This window comes from Aspergillus pseudodeflectus (genome assembly GCF_044049435.1).
Source record: "Aspergillus pseudodeflectus strain CBS 756.74 chromosome Unknown BJX68scaffold_23, whole genome shotgun sequence".
In the NCBI taxonomy this organism is placed as follows: Eukaryota; Fungi; Ascomycota; class Eurotiomycetes; order Eurotiales; family Aspergillaceae; genus Aspergillus; species Aspergillus pseudodeflectus.
The window spans coordinates 310,803-328,471 of record NW_027263799.1 but is presented as its reverse complement, the minus strand read 5'-3'; the positions used below and the strand labels follow the sequence as shown (position 1 = coordinate 328,471).

The following is a 17,669-nucleotide window of genomic DNA, read 5'->3' as shown; positions in this document are numbered from 1 at the left end:
TGTGGCTGACCTGGAGCTACTCTGCTGGGTAATGCTTGTATACCAAGCTTATGTCATTTTCTATACTTGTTGGCAACACTGCATACCTGCTATGTCCTTCCGCGTGGTAATGCATAAATCATTACTTTCATGAACTTAATGGCCTGACAAGAAGAATAGTGCTAGGAAATATGAAGCTTTAGTCACGCCTACCATGGTAGAATAAGAGGGTGGACATTCTTATGTGGTAGGAAGGGAAACTTAAGTTATTATCAAAAAGTGACCTCGGACCCCTGAACTGCCTAACACGGTTATTAGTGGGTGAATGGTCCTCCGTTGCCTGTTGTAATATTCTTTTTTTTGGTTTCTGTTTTTCTTATTGCTGGTTTCTGCTTGCTGCTGGGTAACTCGACCTCGTCTAAGCCTCGCCAGCTGCTCTGTGGCAAACGACTGCTGTCAGCTTGGGCCGAATCTGCGTCCTGCAGGTACTGCGCCTCACTTCGGGTATCAGAATAAGACAATCTGAAACCCAACCAAGCAGATCCTGTCGCTGATATATAAGTCGTTAACCAACACCTGCCAACCCTCTAGGGAAAGGTCTATCGCAACCTCCCCTAGGAAACACTCGCCCCGCCTCCATTCTACTAGAATGCTAAACTACATGCACTACTTAAGGATAGACTTCGAGGATGTCATTTATTGCGGCTTTTGCCTTTTTAAATATGGCACACGGGCTGTGATTGCCGTATCACACATGTTCGCGTGCAATGATTCCCTTGAGCCCACGGACTTGGGCAACATCAACAGCTACTACGGGCCAGGCACTTTCTGCGCATGGCTAATCACCATTACCTACGTCCTCTATGCCCACGAATGGAGGACACTTTCAGGCCGGCTAAGAAACGTCCTCCCACAGCCTCATGCTCAGGCTGCATCCGTCACGCTAGATCCGAGCACATGCATCGCAATACTCAATCCCCTCATCTCCAATATCTACGCGATGTCTCTTGGCTTCACTCGGACAGACTCGATGGATGAAGCTGAGCTACGCAAAATCCAGGCAAAGATGACGGCAGCCGTCACTGTGACTCGGGTCTCCCAATGCCTCGCGCTTCCTTCCCTTTTCTGGCGATACATTGAGGAGCTGGCCATGATCAATGGCTCTTCGAAAAAGCCTCACATCAGCAGCAAGGGGCGAGTCCTCATGTGGAATCTTCTTTGGTTCAGCGGCTGCTTTGTCGTCTGGTTTTCTACCCTGATAACCTGCGCACAGGGTAGGATATCGGTTAGGATATCGCTCGTCATAGCAGTCGTGAACCTGGTCTGTGCCGCGACTTTATATGCCGTCAAAATCTTCGAATGCGCCGGGTTTGATAGTTGCTCTAGAGGTGACTTATTCCAGTCGCTTGGTGTAGTTACCCTCTTCTTCTGTGCGATTTTAAGCCTCCGGGTTGAGGAGGTGGGGATGTGCCTCCCAAATGATCTCAGATTTTCTGTTGTCCCTAGGTCTGCAATAAAGGTGACAGAGCTCGATCAAATGGCCAGTCTTGTCTCGGCCGTTCTGGCCGTTCTGTACTCGGCTTGGAGGGACCATTTCAAGCGGGACAGGGAAAGAACGACGCGTCAGCCGTTCGGTCTGGAAGGGCCTCAGGCCGACACCGAAACCAGTTCATGAGCAGCAGCCGTTGCCGTCGGCAGGGTGGGTAGTGGAAAAGGAACCATCAAGTTGGGGCCCATGAATATTATCCAGGGACTTATACGCCATAGGCTGAATATTCTAACGAGGATCCTAAAAATCAACTACGCACTTGCGGCTGCATTCCCCAGTCAAAATTTACCCCTCTTATTCGCCGTCTCCATGCACGGATAGTTCCCATAGAGGCCGCTGAATGAATGATGTCCAAAACGCTCGCATGCCCGTGGCAGTGAGGCAGCTCCTAAAACTTTTGGTCTGTACCATGACTAGCCCAGCGGCGGTTGCTAAGCCACGGGCCATGCGTGGATAGCTCCAGGTGCTTGCATAAGCCGGACATCTACTTACATGTCTTCATATTTTAAATACATGCATTCGTCTTGGCTGAATTCTCTTCCAGGTGGAGCCAGCGCTCTGCCAGGCAGTGGGTTGGCCATACCATGCCTTTACACCAACGTGGGGAGGTTTCTCGAATTCAAGCGGCAGCCAGCAACAGCACAGTCCAATTATCTTGGCAAATGGCGATCGTTGGGTAAATGCGGGGTTTCACTTTTGTTTCCCCGCTCGCTGCTCTGTGTCCAGTGCTGAAGAAAAGCCGATCGAAGAGATATCCCGACACGTCCACCAATTGGTGTTTTTCCAGGAGATGAATTCACATTCTACAGTAGTAAACAATGAAAACACCGTGCCGGACGAACGGAGACAGGCTGAGAATGGATTGTGTATATATATCTCTGTCCGGGCACTCCCCTGCTCCGTCAAGTTGCGTCGGGGAAGAAAGACAAATCGACAAAGTATACCCTGAAGGAAAAGGCTGGTTTTCTTCCCGATCAAGATGAAGGGTCTTTTCACATTTAATCTTCTCCTGGTATCGGCTGAATTGTCTCGCCTTGCCTTAGCCGCACCCACATCCGGCTCAAAGTCGTTCTCGTCGGTGGTTATTTTTGGGGATAGTTATACCGACCAAGGGGTATACCAGTACCGACCAGATCCAAATGGCGAGGTTGCCGAGCCGGTAAGCCTGTGCTCTCTATACAACGCGTGATCTGTATCTCCAACTAAGACGAGCTAACCCGCCCAACCAGGGAACATCCCTCTCAACGGGCGGCCGCGTGTGGCCACAATACATAGCCCAATACTCGGGCGCGAACATCTACGACTACGCAATCAGCGGCGCAGTCTGCGATTCGGCCTTCTCGCCCTCCCAACGGAAAGGCGTCAAGCAAGACCAGATCCCATCTTTTCTTGCAGACAACTCATACACGAGCAATACAACCGGCGAGGGGGCAATCTACAACCCACCGCGGGAAACCATCTACGCAATCTGGATCGGGACAAACGACCTTGGGAATCGGGCGTTCTTCACGGATAGCCAGCCCGATGGGATGTCGATAACGTCATACACGGATTGCGTGTTTGAGCAGTTGGATCGGCTGTATGAGGTTGGGGCACGGAGGTTTGTGCTTATGAATATTGCGCCGCTGCATTTGAGTCCGCAGTATGCCCGCCCGGAGGACGGTGGTGTGGAGAGTTCGCGGTTTTGGAGCGACAAGGCGGAGTTTAATGCGAATTTAACGCAGACGACGGAGAAGATGAGGCAGTATAGCTCACTGGTTAATGCGGTGTATGAGTATAGGGTTCCGTATGAGCTACGGGTTGCCGGGAGGTATCCGAGGAGTAGCTTTGCGGTCTTTGATACTCATTCCTTGGTAAGATTTCATCTCCCGATCCTCCAAGGTTGAGATTGAATCGGTCAGAAGAGAGACTAATGTGTCGTGGTATAGATGACTGACATCTGGAACCACCCCGCCGCCTATCTAAACGGCACCGCGCCCCTGAATGTGACAGGCTTTGTAACCGACTGTTCAGAGTCAGAATGCTCTTCGAAACCCAGCTGGGACAGCTACATGTGGTATGACGAGCTACATCCATCCGAGCAGACGGACCGGATTATTGCGAGAGAGTTTTTGGAGGTCGCTGGGGGCAAGAGCAAGTGGGCGAGTTATTGGCGTGATCACTAGATGATAGCGTAAACCTGTGCAGCAGGAGAATTCTCACACTATGATTATTCCATATGCCCGAGTCTGGCCGGAGATAAATACGCTCACTAGGGGTAAGCAGCGGGCGCTTATGTTGCATGATGGCACGTCATCGGACAGGGGTTACCTTAATCTGTCCACACCGGGATCGGCAATTGGATTAGAGTCAAATATGCTGTCGGCGGCGTTTGAGAAGGGATCCTTTTTGGCAACGATGAGGAGGATCCAAGATGGAGAAAACGGACGGAGATGGCCATCCAATTTCCATAAATCACAGCGTTGCATTGCCATCCCTGGCAGCAGGTCAACGAGTGGACGGAAAAACTGGATGCCCCAGACTCCACCAATCCCCGCGCTGGTGCCCCAGAAGACCCCACGGGAATCCCCCCGCCAAGGGGCCTCATTCGACGGCTGAACCCCGGTTTCGAGTGGTTTTGTGGGCGTCGCTAGCCCAGCTGGGCATCTCCGGCAAGCACCGTCAAGAAATGCCACCGGATCGCTCACAATGCTTAGCAATTGCCGAGCCGGTTGGTCAGGTCTCGGGTTCGGCTCCACTGCCCCCAGCTGTATAAGAGGGACCAGGCCAGGACCCGTGTCCATCGTCGAGCGAGCGATTGTTTCTCTCCCCAGGTCTCGCAGGCGAAACAATACGACAACCGCAATCATGGCGCAGGCACGCTTTTTTCAGAATTATCGAGTGTATATCCTCACTTCAGTGGCCTACATGGGGTCACTGCTGTTTGGTGCGTGCCTAATACCCACCTAGCAACGTACACCCTAGCTAATGAGAATGTCCCCAGGCTATGACACTGGAGTGATGGGCTCTGTCCTCGCCCTCGACAGCTTCAAAACCGACTTTGGCCTCCCCCTCGGCGAAACGGGTTTCGCCTCTGACAAAAACTCCCACGTCTCCTCCAACGTCGTCAGCCTGCTGACCGCGGGCTGTTTCTTCGGTGCCATCTTCGCCGCATACATCAACGACCGTCTCGGCCGCCGATACTCCCTCATGCTCTTCACCGTCATCTTCCTCGTCGGAGCCGCCGTGCAGGTCGGTGCTCTGCATGAAATCGGCATGATCTACGGCGGCCGCGTCATTGCTGGCTTTGGCATCGGTGGCATGTCCAGTATCACGCCCGTCTTTGTTAGCGAGAACGCGCCCGCCAAGTACCGTGGGCGTATCGCCGGTCTCTTCCAGGAGTTCCTCGTCATCGGGAGTACCTTTGCCTACTGGCTAGGCTACGGTGTCTCGCTGCACGTGCCCCAGGGAACACCGCAATGGCGCATCCCCGTCGCCGTCCAGCTCATCCCCGGCGGACTCATGCTCATCGGCCTTTTCTTCCTCAAGGAGTCTGCCCGCTGGCTCATGAAGCAGGGTCGCCGCGAGGAAGCCATCGACTCACTGGCATACATCCGCAACGAGCCCGAGACATCCGAAACCGTGCAGAAGGAAATCGCCGAGATCGACGCCGCGATTCGGGAGGAAAGCGCCGCGACCGAGGGCGTCACCTGGAAGGAGTGCCTGCGCAAGAGCAACCGGTACCGCTTCTTCCTGGCCTTTGTCATCATGTTCTGGCAGCAGTTTAGCGGCACGAATTCCATCGGATACTACGCGCCCCAGATCTTCCAGTCGATTGGTGTCAGTGGGTCGAATGCGTCGCTGTTTGCGACGGGGATTTATGGGACTGTCAAGGTTGTTGCGACGGCGATCTTCTTGCTCATTGGTATTGATCGCTGGGGACGCAAGAACAGTCTTATTGGTGGTGCGGCGTGGATGGCGAGTATGATGTTTATTATCGGTGCTGTCCTCGCGACGAACCCGCCGGACCCCGATGCGTCGAGTGTCTCGAGTGCCTCGACGGCTATGGTTGCTATGATCTACCTCTATGTCATCGGATACTCGTTCTCCTGGGGCCCGACACCCTGGGTGTATCTCGGCGAGGTAAGCAGTCCACCCTACCCCATCCCCCATAATCACTTCAGCCTGTTGCCATCCCATCATATACTAACCCGGCTTGCATTGCTAGATCTTCCCAACCCGCCTCCGCTCCTACGGCGTCGGCCTCGGCGCCGCAACCCAGTGGCTCTTCAACTTCGTCATCACGGAGGTGACGCCACGCGCGGTGCACAGCATTGGATGGAGGACGTTCCTGATGTTCGGCATCTTCTGCACGGCCATGTGTCTGTTTGTAATTTTCTTCGTCAAGGAGACCAAGGGACGGACCCTCGAGGAGATGGATGTGCTCTTTGGCGCTGTGGATGAGGAGCAGAGGCGCGCGGATGTCGAGACCACGTTGCAGAAGAACGAGATTTCCATGGGGCATGCGGAGTATGTTGAGCATGAGGGGGAGGGGGAGGGGGAGAGAAGGGGATAGAGGGGTCATTGCGGCTTGTCCTTTTGCGCTGAATACATAGTTTGGCCCTTCACTTGGGTTAGGGTATCGAGTGCCTTTCTTATAGATGGAGTCTTTTTTACGTTGTCTGGCGACACCTGGAACTAGATGATAGATAGGGATTCCATTACACTGTACCATGACTATGACTGACTTTCAAGTCTGGAATAAAGCCCGCAACCCACTTCATGTGGGCACTTGCTATTTTCCTTCTTGTTCCTGGGCTTGCTATGGAGCCGTACTATATTTGATTTCCAGTGCACTGCAACCATTCCCCCGCCCACCTTGCGAACCATTATGTGACCCCTTTGGACGAAGAAGCAAAGTTTCTAGAACTTTCAAGTTCTTCAAAATCGCCTAGACCGCAAGAGGAAGGTCCTCGGAAACAAGACGGCTGGGGGTGGTGGCCCCGGGAGTGATGGCGATGGCGTCCGGGTCGAATATACGCCTATACTCCTGTCTCTGGTTGAGGGCTCCCATTGGCTGGCTGCAGTGTGCCGCTAGTCGTTCGTGCTAAGTGGGTCAATACACAGAACTAGCTCAAGGGCTCCTGGAGAGCACATGTACTAACCGGCCTTGGTCAGATACACGCCCATATCAATCCTCAATGCGACTGTAGACTAGCGGCGAAGCAGACAATCGTCTGACTGCATACGTCCTTGATACGACCCTGGGGACTCCGCTCGTTTTCAGCTGCCCGTCAGCTGAGCTGACGCTGAGGGGGGCGGAACCATTGGCAATGAAAGACGCACGAGCGCAAAGGATGATTATAAAGGACACAGGTCCGTTTCAACCCAGAGATTTTGTACTTTCTCCTTGTGATTATCTTGAACCACGCTCGCTGTCAGACACACAATGTCCGAGCCAACATCCCCACTACCTTCTACCAATCGGGGGAAACGCATCCTCATCTCAGCTCTCGAACATCGAGCCAAAAATGAACCCCACAGCCCCTGGATGTCTATCCCAGTCGACGCTCAGGATCTGTCCCGCGGTTATAGAGACATCACGTACAAGGAAGTGAACAATGCCGCCAATCATACCGCTCACTGGCTCAATCGAAACCTCCCCAAGTCTTCAGAGCCATTTCAGGCTTTTGCGTATGCCGGTGCAAAAGATCTCCGTTATCAGCTGCTTGCATTGGCGGCTGCCAAGTTGCAGAAGGTGGTAAGTAGATGCGGGCGGAAAGCGGCTTTAGGGACATGTCGGGGCTGATTTTCTCTCTAGCTGGTCCTGCCCTCGCCGCTTGTCACAGCGGAGGCGCAGTTACGCATTCTTGCAAAGAAAGGCTGCACGGTCTATTTGAGGCCGGCCTCGATGGCAGATCATGTTACGGCGATTCTCCACGGGACCTCTCATATTCAAGCTATTGAGGTCCCGGATATCGAAGAATTTTTCCGGGGAGACGAAGCCGAGGCTATTACATATAGAAAAACGTGGGACGAAGGAAAGGATGATCCGTGGTTGGTATATCATACTTCGGGGACTACAGGTATGCTCTCCTTTACAGGCCTTCCCCGGTGGCTTTGGATGTCGAAAAAAAAAAAATAAAGCTAATTTCAAGAAAGGGAATCCCAAACCTGTCACGTATACCCACTACATGATGGCTGGAGTGGATATTGCAGCTTCCCTGCCAGGTGAAGAGGAGAGCGTCCTCCATCAGATGGCGAACTCGAGGTGGTTTACACCTTTGCCCTCAATGCACGTATGTTTCCACAACCATCCGCACGTGGGTCTTGATCGTACGGAAACTGACTGGCTATGATATTTATAGTACGTCGGCATGCTCCTCTCGATAGGCATGACCACATACCTAAACATGACCGCAGTGATCGGACCCTCGGGACCACCAACTCCCGATATCATCAGGGATACAATCCGCTACGGCCGCGCAGAAGCAGCCCTCCTCCCCCCAGCACTAATCGACGCATGCTGCCTATCCCCCACGGCACTCGAAGCCATTCGAGGCCTGAAACACCTGCTATACTCCGGCGCGACGCTCTCCGCCAAATCCGCCGAGCTACTCATCCCCTACACGAAAGTCGTCTCGGCGGTGGGGACCACGGAGGCAGGCGGGTACTGGACGACCGTCCCCAAGGAACGCGACGCGTGGGAGTATCTGGGTTTTCCCCGGCATCTGGGCGTTACCTTTGAGCGCAGGATGGATGATCTCCATGAGCTTGTCTGGGTCCGCGATGATGCCCTGCCGTTCCAGCAGATCTTCAAGGTCTATCCGGAGCTTGAGCGGTTTGAGACGAAGGATTTATGGAGAGAACATCCGGCCCATAAAGGGTTGTGGAAGATTATCGGGCGCCTTGATGATTATGTCTATTTATCGCATGCGGACGGGCTGCATGCGTCCTCATTAGAGCCCGAGATAACGGCCCACCCGAGTGTGAAATCTGCCGTGATTGGGGGCCATGGTCGGCCAGCGCCGGTTCTACTTGTCGAGCTGAACCCGGGAACAGAATATGGGGATGACCATCAAGCTCTGATTGAGAGTCTGCTGCCCTATATTCAGCGTGTAAATGCAAGGGTCCACGAGTGTGTGCACCTTTCGCCAGAGCGGGTTATTGTCGCAACGAAGGACAAGCCTTTTGTGCTTACTGTTAAGGATAGTGTGGCGAGGCTGCAGACGCTTGCTCTGTACGAGGATGAGATTGCGGCCCTTTTCACATAGTGGAAGCCAGTTTGGAGCTGTTTGGTCAATCGTGGTACTACTAGCCCACGTTGCCATATGTTGTCTCTGTCTACATCTTCAGCGTCAGCGTGGAACTACCTCCCCACAAACGCTATCTAGTTGGTGTTTTTGCCCTAGTATAGAGATACCAGTGAGGTAAAATATCACGATATTGTGAGTATCACTGGCTGTTGGAAATATCTACGTGGCGAGTTCTGAAGCCACTCTGTCGGGCGTTCCAAATTAGGCCCGTAGGTGGGAGTGATCAATAATATGTCTTCATTGTAGGACCCTGGCTATTTAGTTCCTTTTGGGGCTATCTATTTTACCTTGCCTAGCTCACCAAGTCTTAATAAAACTATGGGTCTTAGGTTGCAGTCACCTGTTGTGGGTATCACTAAACGACTCAAGTATCGGGGAAACATCTTCCAGATAACCTACCAATCCCCCCTCCTCCTCGTCCCCCTGCGCTGCGTAACCCTCGCAGAATGATACGCCTCGGGATTAAAGTACGACGTGAGATCCAACTCGCCATCAGAGCGAAACTGGCAGCTCAGAAAGCTCAGCAGACCCCCTCCCTCATCCAACCGTCTATAATCCGCGACGGCCTCGAGTGCGCGCAAGAACGCATCACCATACTGCCCCCTCCCACGCGATTCCAGCCACCTTGTCAGATTCTGCGTTGCGGCGAGGTCGTTGCGACCGTGGTTCCGGATTGGGAAGTAGAGTTTTATCGCGGGGAGTGACTGACCGGCGCCCGGGGCGATGTCGAAGAAGTAGACGCAGCCCGTGCTGTTTGGCGTGTCAGATGGTTGATTCGAAGTGGTGAGGGGAAACTCGGAGGTTTCGGGGAACGAGTCTGGTTGTTCGGTGATGGTCTTGAGGAGATCGAAGAGTTCGCAGAGTTGGTGATCTATGTCTGTCGACGCGATCCGGCCGCCGAGGGTCATGATCTCGCGTATGGATGCCAAGTTGGTGTGGGGGCTGTTAAAGTACCATTTGATGCGGGCTGTTGCGGGTTCGCAGTTGTCGACACTGAGGCAGAAGGGCTTGAGGAGCTTGCCTTCGGAGTTGGAGGTGAGGAAGTGGAGGACGGTGCGACGAGCAGGTGCGTCTGGGTGCAGTTTCTGGAAGGAGGCTTCCCAGCGGGGAATGTCAAGTAATCCAGGCTGGTGCAACATGCGTGGCTGGAAGTACGTCTTGATCTGAGTCGAGTCTCGAAGAAAGTCAAGGGAGAGGAAGAGGCTAGTTCCGATGGGAGTTCCGGTAGAAGCCTCTTCGATGTACTTTGCGTAGTCATGGTCGAATAACGTAGCGAGAAAGTGATGTGTCCAGGTAAGATCGGTGCCAGGGACAGCAGAGGAGAGTTTGTGGAGGACTTCGCGGATTGCCAGGTGGTTCAGAGGGTCGAGCGTAGTTCCTGCCATGGCGCCGATGGGCTCGAGACCGATCTGTACGTCTGGCCCTCCATCGCAAGTGTCCCACCTCCATGAGAACTCGAACGGAGTGCCATCCAGCTGGAGCATCGACTTCCATTTTGATGGTGCGTCATCTCCTCGAGGAGCGGGTCCCAAGTAAGGTGCCTGTCCGACTCAGTAAGCTTGGCAGTACTGCGGAATGTGAGGGCTTACAGCGTAGTGATAGTGGTGTAGGAGGCACTCATATTGCCTGTCGACCGGATAGCCTGCTGCATCCAGTAAAACGGCCAGGTGTTTCCCCGTAAGCTGCCACCAGGCGTCCGAGTTTGCATCTCGAGAGGGAAGCGTCCGAGACAAGACCTTCCAAACGTGCGTAGTGCTCCTACCCTCTGATGGAGCGCGTTTGTGTGACGGAGAAGTGTCGCTGGCTCCAGGCATTTTCGCTGGGATACTACAAGTCGTCGTGGACGGTGCGGACTCGAGTAAAGGGCTCCCAGACTTCACGCCTGGGGCGGGGCCACCTGCACCCTTATAAGCACCGACACAGCAAAAGGAGCTCGCAAAGCAGTCGAGATTCAAATCCGAGCTGGGCCCAATACAAGGCAAGGAATGCAGCAATCAACACGGTGGCGCGGCGTGCTTATTGCTTTTCCCGAGTGTCTGCTCTGACCTGGCGCCTGTCATATATCGAATATCATTGGCTATCACAAGCTCTTGTACTCCCCCGGGACCCGAGCATATACGGAGTAGTCACTGTGCCACCCTGGCTCCTGCATACACGAGACAGCAACTCGGGGTCCGAAGCAGTGCGCCGATCCGAGGGTTTGGTTGCCTGGAAAATCTAAGCACTCTAATAACGAAGGAGCGGTCACAAGTATATACGGCAGGTGTGGCCAGTAAGACCACCATCAAAGGAAGGGGCAACCATCTCGTCCTTTCCTAGTCTGCGGTGACAAATCAGGAAGGCACGGCTACAAGCCCCGAGTCATACTTTCCTAGGTATCTTACCCTGCATGCCAGCTTGCCCCAACCAGTCTCTGCTCTACAAGCTCACCGAGCTATAGATCATTACATCTAGGTCTCGCCCCGCACGCCGGTCATCTCATATATTGATCATGGGTGCATTCGGCTGTGACAGTGGTTGCATTTGCAGAGTAATCATGCGGATGATGCTCGGGAAAAGATGTTCTTCTCTGCTTCCAGAGATACGATACTTTGAGTAGGGCGCTCACAGGGGTATGGGGTGAGATTCATGCTTCGGAGTTCTCAGACATCATTTATGAAACTGGTAAGTGTGTGCTCTGAGTATCCTCATGGTTTGAACTAATTTGTGCTTGTCTAGTCCTTCAAAAGGCCGCCCGGCACTTGCAAGCAAGCCCTTTGTAGATCCGGCGAGCAGGTGCCGGGAATATGTCACGGGTTTGTTGAGATTTAGGATAATATTGGATACTTGAACAGTTGATCCATGCTCTAGCCGAGCCTGAATCTCCTACAATCTTCCTTAAGGCCACTAGTCCAGGCTAAAGTAATGCTAGCCCTAGCCTTGCTAGACTCTGGATAAGTAGACAAAGTGGCTACATAGTACATAGTCGTATACTACCTTCTAAGTACATTCCATGGACGTGTAGTGTAAAACACCCATTGCTAGAACCTCCTTATCAACAACCCTGGCGCATGTAACGAGCAAATAATGATTCTTATTCATCAGGTAGGCCTATCCACTTATCAGCTGTCTATGCATTTTGCTTTTCCTTTCGCCAGCTACCGCATTCCCACATGGATTAGGAACAGATAGAGTTTGCCAATAATGTTGAGAGCTTACTTACTCCACCACAGTGACCAGGTGACATCCTGATCGATCTCTGAGGGTGGTGAGGGGTCTTGCGTTAAAGAGAGGAGAAAGCGGGGGTAAAAGAAAAGGACAGAAAAGACTGAAATACTGAGGACGCGCCCGTATTTTCTCACCTCCACCCATCACTCTTGAGGTCTTCTGCCTTGCTTCCCATGATAACAACTCTCTGCATGCACATTTCTTGACCAAGTAGTCGACCCAACTTCGTCTCAACATGGCAGTGTGTCTGCTCTCCCCGCCCAACCTCTTCATCAACGTGACTAATACAAGTTCTTGCCAGACCGCACTCGATGGCGACTACATGTCCAAGTACCAAGAGCTGAAACTCAAAAATTCATACAAGTACATCATTTTTATCCTCGCCAGCTCCGGAAACACCATTTAACTCAGACAACTCGGCTCGGATGGTGGCTACGACGATTTTCTTGCGGACCTGCCCGAGGACGAGCGCCGGTGGGCTGTCGCCAACTGCCCGTACACGACCGAAGGAGGAGACAGGAATGAAATCGTTTTCTTAAGTGATGAGTAGGGACAGGACAAGCCTGTAAAGTCACACGCGTTAAAGCACAAAACAAACCAAAACAAAAAGAGAGAAACAAGAAAACAAGGAATATTGCTAATCAAGAAACCAACAGGGCACCCGCCTCTGCACGTGTTCAAGAGACGATGGTCTATGCTACTGCCAATGATACTCTGAGCAAAGCACTCGTGTCCATGTAACGGATGAGGGAGACGTGGGATATGAAACCGCCAAGTACATGTTCTCAGTCTCCTCCGCGCAACACGCCTTGAAATCAACGAACCGTTCGCAGCGAGAACAAACACAACAGAAAGAGGACCCCGAAGCTGTGAACTCCCAATGCAGACCGTGACGCAGGCGAGACTACGCCTGTTCAGTTCTCCCGTCGACCGTGCCGCGTAGGGCCGCGCCCCTGGTAACTGCAAGACGTCTGCTGACCCGTTAGTGATGCGGCAACGCGAGGCGAAAACCTACGCAGACGTACGGATGCTCTGGGATCGCGAGCCTGTAGGAGTTGCCGAATTTGAACTCGAGCATCCAGCGCATGTACGCGGACTCGATCATGCCCCCAACGAAGACGAGGTGCTGGTGTTGTCCCAGCGGTCAGCGTCGCTCTGTCAGAGAAGGAGGTGGGAGGAATAACACCTACGTCGATCTTGACCCCGCGGTATTGCATCTGGGTAATCTTGATCTCCAGCTCAACTAGCTCAATGATCTCTTGTAACACCGGGTCGAAGCACCGCTGCAGATCCTGCTTCGTTATGTAAACGAGGCCATTGCTGTAATAGGCGTTATTTTGCAAGAGGGTGGGATCCATGCGCAAGGGTAGAGGGCTGGGCTCTGTCGAGCCCGGTCCGAACTTGTGCTTGGCTTCCTCAACGAGACGCCCGAAGCGGCTGCCAGGACACTTGTCTGCGACCGGAAGGCACTCGAATGCCCGCCCAAACCGCTCGGTCAAGAGGCGGTATATGTTGCTTTCGACAGCAGCGCCCGCGCATCGACCTCCCACTATAGAGGGATCGTTTCAGCCTTCTGGGTTTTCAGCAAGGATGGTAGAAACTCACCTTGGTCGTCCCGGAGACTAGTCCATTGGATCCGCTGGCCCTTGCCAGTGATCCGGAAGGTGGAGAGTCCTTTAGAGGGAGACGTTAGAGCAGTGACAAAACCGGTCGCAAAGTCCTGGGGTAGGGAAGGGAACCTACCGTCGTGCCGCCCCCTACGTCGCACACGAGAACACCTTCGTTCACTTCAAATCGGTTTCCCAATGAATGTACAACGTGGTGAATCGTCGTGTCCGCCTCGGTGGCCAGCTCAAGCTTGCCGATGGTCCGCTGGCCAAAGCCAGCGCGGGTGGCCGCCGTCTCCAGCGCGCCGACGGCAGCGGGACTCCACGTTACTGGAACGGTCAGCCAGACCACCAGGGGCTGGCTCGCCAGATCCCCGTGGGGGCTCACAACCCTGTGAATTGTGTCGAGGATCCGCTTGAGGAAATCAGCGGTTAAGTCGATTCCAGATTTGCCCGGGGGCAATCGGAGAATGCCCATCCGCACCGCTTCATCCATGATTCCGTCGCTGCAAGGAGTGCATAAGGGATCCATGTGCAGAAAGAGCTTGAACCAGGATGACATGGTCATTCCCGGCCTCACCCGAAACCCCCACACAAAGTCCTCCTGCCCAAAACCGCCGTGTCCAGAGTTCTCGTCTTTGTAGGCGATTTGGGTCGGTACTTTTTGTTCGGAGCCTCCGGACGGCCAGGGGGACGGGGTAATGACGATACCATAACGGCTGGGGCCAGTTCTCACGGGTTTCGTGTAAGAGAATGCTGGAGCAAGGTTAGCATAGGGCACTCACGCAACAAGTCCAGGTGCTCACCTGTCCCCGACGTGCCGAAATCGAGCCCAACAATGATCGGCCGTGTTAAGGAGTTGGCTGCCGCGTTCATCTTGAATGCTCTTCACAGTAACAGGAGATCCTTGACAAAAGATACGAGTTTTGGGACCACAGACGTTGACATGAGTTGGTAGGGACGAAATCTTCGTCTAGTGAGTGAACAATCAAAATGAAAAGGAGATGGCCAGCCAGGCTTTGAACTTTTTCTTATCCTCTTCCTCTCCTGATTTTCCCTGAGACAGCTGCCCCAATGCCCAGAGTCCACCGCAAATTGCTGGCTGGACTATGAGGGGGTGTTTCGGATGTCCGCTGACGCCGGTCACTGCTCTGCGCCTGCTAAAGCACGACTACCCAAGCCACGGCTGTTTGTGCCCTTGGGAAGCTGCAGACAAAGTTCAGCTCTACGTTACACGAGCTTGCCACCGTTTGGGAAACCGAGATGGTCGGTATCTTTTTGGCAGTTCTTGCGGCCTTGTCACGGGGCGCATTCATGTCGCCGGATTTCTTTGTCCACCAAGCTGAAAGAACCAAAGCCACAGCGCCCGAGAATTCGCTGTTGGTAGAAATAAATCCAGCACTGCTCAGTCCGTCGCATTTAAATCCCTCATCCTGTCTCGGATCTCGACAGGACGCAAACCTCCTGTGCCCTTCCGTCTCTACCCAACGATTGCTTCGAGATTTGTTTACTCTCCTGTTTTCCCCTCTATCTATTTTTATTTTTCTCTTGTCGGTGTCCCCTTTCCGTTGCCCCAAATGCGGACGGCCAAAGCAAAGATAGTCAAAGGCAAAAAAAAGGTTCGGAGTTCCTCCCATCCACCTGCAAATCTCCATCACCTCGTTCGATGAATTATCCTCGCGGCATTGATTGCTGATCTTGCATCTCCAGAAGTCTCCTCGACCCCGTCCCCTCCAGAACCGGAACAAAAAGACTGCCATGGCCGACGCCATAAGTAAGAGGGAGGAGAATCAGGAGATTCCTTTGTTTTTCTTACCCAACCACTGGAGGGATCTCGACATCAGCCCTCGCCGATTCCTAGCGCATCATGATGTCTACGACTGCATCTTCGATGAGAACGCCCCCGCCGAAGAGCAACTTAACCAGCTGAAATCCCGCTACACTATCCTGGCGAACAATATTGCGCAGTTTCTTGAGGAGGAGGAGCTCCTAACGGTTGCTGGAGCAGGTGAATGGTCCAGGACCATGCCCGGCTACTGGCCAAAAGAATTTGGTTCTGCGCATTACTATGCTAGCACATTTGGTTTCAACTGGGCCTATTTATCCCTTAGTGACATGAAGTGGACCAAGGCCCAGAAGAAACAACTTGTTTCCAGACTTGATGGTTACTGTGTGCAGGAGGACTTGGATAGTATTATCTCATGCCTCCGTGAGGACGACCGCGCATGGTTTCCAAAGTGCCTGGTGGCCGCTTTCTTAATGAAGACGGCCGTAGACACCTTCTTCCGCCATCCCTTTTGGTATATTGAACCGCTGCCCAAGGGGCAAGAGTTTTTCACCGGGGATGCCGAATGGCAGGGAGTTTCGCCTCAGGGCGTAGTTCTGGAGGAGCTGTTGGCACAGTTTAAACAAGGTACGTGGTCCCCGTCTCTTCCTTTCCTCATGTCCCCTCTCTCTTATCCAACCCTTTGTCTTTCCATTGCTGTGGAGAGCGAACCAGCCTGGCAACCATTCACCCGATTTCACTGATGACAAATATGTGCAGTCAACATCCAGTTTGCCCGCATCTGGCGCGCCCTGACGACCCGCCTCTGTAACCAGAAGTACTATCCAGCGGACTACGAAAAGACCCTACGAGCACGTCGGCGGGCGCGATGCCAGTCCCTGGCCAAAGAGATCCTCGCCGACAAAGTCTTCAGCTACCTGATGAAGCCCATCACGGACGACCAAATCCAAGCCAGGGAGGACTTCCTCGCTCATTACCTCGCTAAGATTTCGGATATCGCTGCCAACATGCACTCGCAGAACCCCTGCCTCCGATTCGAGACCCTCTACGACCTCGAGCCGCGCTTCACCGAGGCGTCGGGGACCATGGAGCCCGAGTACCACGTCGACCTTCCCAAGGGCGACACAAAGTTCGATGGATGCCGCGTGCTACTTCTCCAGTATCCGCACGTCGTCCGGGACGGGTACGAGAATGGAATGGACGGGGAAACTGTGACGGTGCGGCCTGCTCTTGCTGTTCTGGATTTTACCGATGTGCCAAAGGAACATCACTGAGTTGCCCGTTGAGCAATGGGGTGTGGAGGAGGGGGCAAAACTCAACTCTTGTTCTGCGATTCTATTCTGCGATATGCTATGTCTGCTACGGGGCAACCCATTCGCTCGCTCACTGGCCGTGTCACTCTTTCACTCGGCAAACTCGGTTCTCTGTGGTCCTGGTCGCGGCTTTCATCAATGTCACTCATTACTTGCACAGTCCTTGCCAGTCCTAAATCTTATGTCTTCGTACCAAGTCCTCACTCTGTAACTATCTACACAACTAGAATCGTAGGTTGCGTGTAGTAGAGACAGTGGCAGCTCACTCTAAAGCAGATGAAAGCAGTTACAGGCCAGCAAACGGCCTCGGAGGTTTGTCATCTACCTTGTCTGTCTCCCAGGGATGTATAACCCTCTTTTCTCCTGCTAGAAGCTCTTCGTGATTTCTACGGTCGCACCATGAAAATATATACCGCTTCCATCCTTGCGGGGAAACCTGAGTTCTATCGCTAGTGCAAAGGTCATTTCGAATAAAGTATTGTCCACGGAACTTCCCGACAAGTTTGTTCTTGATCTGCCCAAACAGACTAGATGGGATCTTTCTATTCTCACCGGCGACCAGGAGGGCCCTGCCAACCCTGGTTGCTAGGTACGCATTCGGCTCAAATGGAGAGGAACCATGAACCCATGGTTCATGGGACCACGTCCCGTTGAACCCTGAGAGCCTTCCGGGTTGAATGCGGGGCCCAGATCGTGCCTCCCCGCCCTTGACGAATCACAGCTGCCATTTCCAATGATTCTCATGTTCATTTTCTTTCAAGTCCATGACGGCGAACTTGGGCCTTTGCCCTTTACTTGGCGACAATGTTAGGCGAGGCATGTGCCTCTGGGCAAGTATGGAGAAACTTGAGGTTGTATTTGAGAAACCATTCATGAAGCTTTTGAAGATTATATCTTTAATTAGACTAGTATATATTATCTTAAATAAGGAAA

At 53.1% G+C, this 17,669-nt stretch overlaps 6 protein-coding genes across 6 annotated transcripts; 4 read left to right on the top strand and 2 right to left on the bottom strand.

Annotated features, from left to right (window-relative positions):
• Positions 1 to 2,507: 2,507 nt before the first annotated feature.
• BJX68DRAFT_276090 (SGNH/GDSL hydrolase family protein) lies at positions 2,508 to 3,784 on the top strand (the record flags this gene model as incomplete). Its single annotated transcript, XM_071048002.1, has 3 exons — positions 2,508 to 2,687; positions 2,758 to 3,381; positions 3,457 to 3,784. The coding sequence occupies 3 exons, from the start codon at positions 2,508 to 2,510 to the stop codon at positions 3,691 to 3,693; spliced, it is 1,041 nt and encodes a 346-aa protein (XP_070898771.1). The 3' UTR covers positions 3,694 to 3,784.
• A 543-nt stretch (positions 3,785 to 4,327) lies between these two features.
• BJX68DRAFT_276088 (sugar porter family MFS transporter) lies at positions 4,328 to 6,145 on the top strand (the record flags this gene model as incomplete). The annotated part of the gene is made up of 4 exons (XM_071048001.1): positions 4,328 to 4,454; positions 4,512 to 5,650; positions 5,736 to 6,037; positions 6,124 to 6,145. The coding sequence occupies exons 1-4, from the start codon at positions 4,376 to 4,378 to the stop codon at positions 6,143 to 6,145; spliced, it is 1,542 nt and encodes a 513-aa protein (XP_070898770.1). The 5' UTR covers positions 4,328 to 4,375.
• Positions 6,146 to 6,956: 811 nt separating this feature from the next.
• On the top strand, positions 6,957 to 8,781 carry BJX68DRAFT_267234 (putative AMP-binding enzyme; the record flags this gene model as incomplete). The annotated part of the gene is made up of 4 exons (XM_071045760.1): positions 6,957 to 7,268; positions 7,329 to 7,593; positions 7,670 to 7,806; positions 7,876 to 8,781. The coding sequence occupies 4 exons, from the start codon at positions 6,957 to 6,959 to the stop codon at positions 8,779 to 8,781; spliced, it is 1,620 nt and encodes a 539-aa protein (XP_070898769.1).
• A 437-nt stretch (positions 8,782 to 9,218) lies between these two features.
• Positions 9,219 to 11,214, bottom strand: BJX68DRAFT_255539 (tryptophan dimethylallyltransferase-domain-containing protein; the record flags this gene model as incomplete). Its single annotated transcript, XM_071043053.1, has 3 exons — positions 9,219 to 10,364; positions 10,413 to 10,627; positions 11,208 to 11,214. 3 exons carry the CDS (start codon positions 11,212 to 11,214, stop codon positions 9,219 to 9,221), a joined length of 1,368 nt encoding a protein of 455 aa, XP_070898768.1.
• Positions 11,215 to 12,934: 1,720 nt separating this feature from the next.
• BJX68DRAFT_267232 (Hsp70 family protein) lies at positions 12,935 to 14,513 on the bottom strand (the record flags this gene model as incomplete). Its single annotated transcript, XM_071045759.1, has 6 exons — positions 12,935 to 13,001; positions 13,056 to 13,156; positions 13,221 to 13,579; positions 13,636 to 13,704; positions 13,770 to 14,393; positions 14,444 to 14,513. 6 exons carry the CDS (start codon positions 14,511 to 14,513, stop codon positions 12,935 to 12,937), a joined length of 1,290 nt encoding a protein of 429 aa, XP_070898767.1.
• Positions 14,514 to 15,395: 882 nt separating this feature from the next.
• BJX68DRAFT_267231 (uncharacterized protein) lies at positions 15,396 to 16,697 on the top strand (the record flags this gene model as incomplete). The annotated part of the gene is made up of 2 exons (XM_071045758.1): positions 15,396 to 16,050; positions 16,183 to 16,697. The coding sequence occupies 2 exons, from the start codon at positions 15,396 to 15,398 to the stop codon at positions 16,695 to 16,697; spliced, it is 1,170 nt and encodes a 389-aa protein (XP_070898766.1).
• Positions 16,698 to 17,669: the final 972 nt, after the last annotated feature.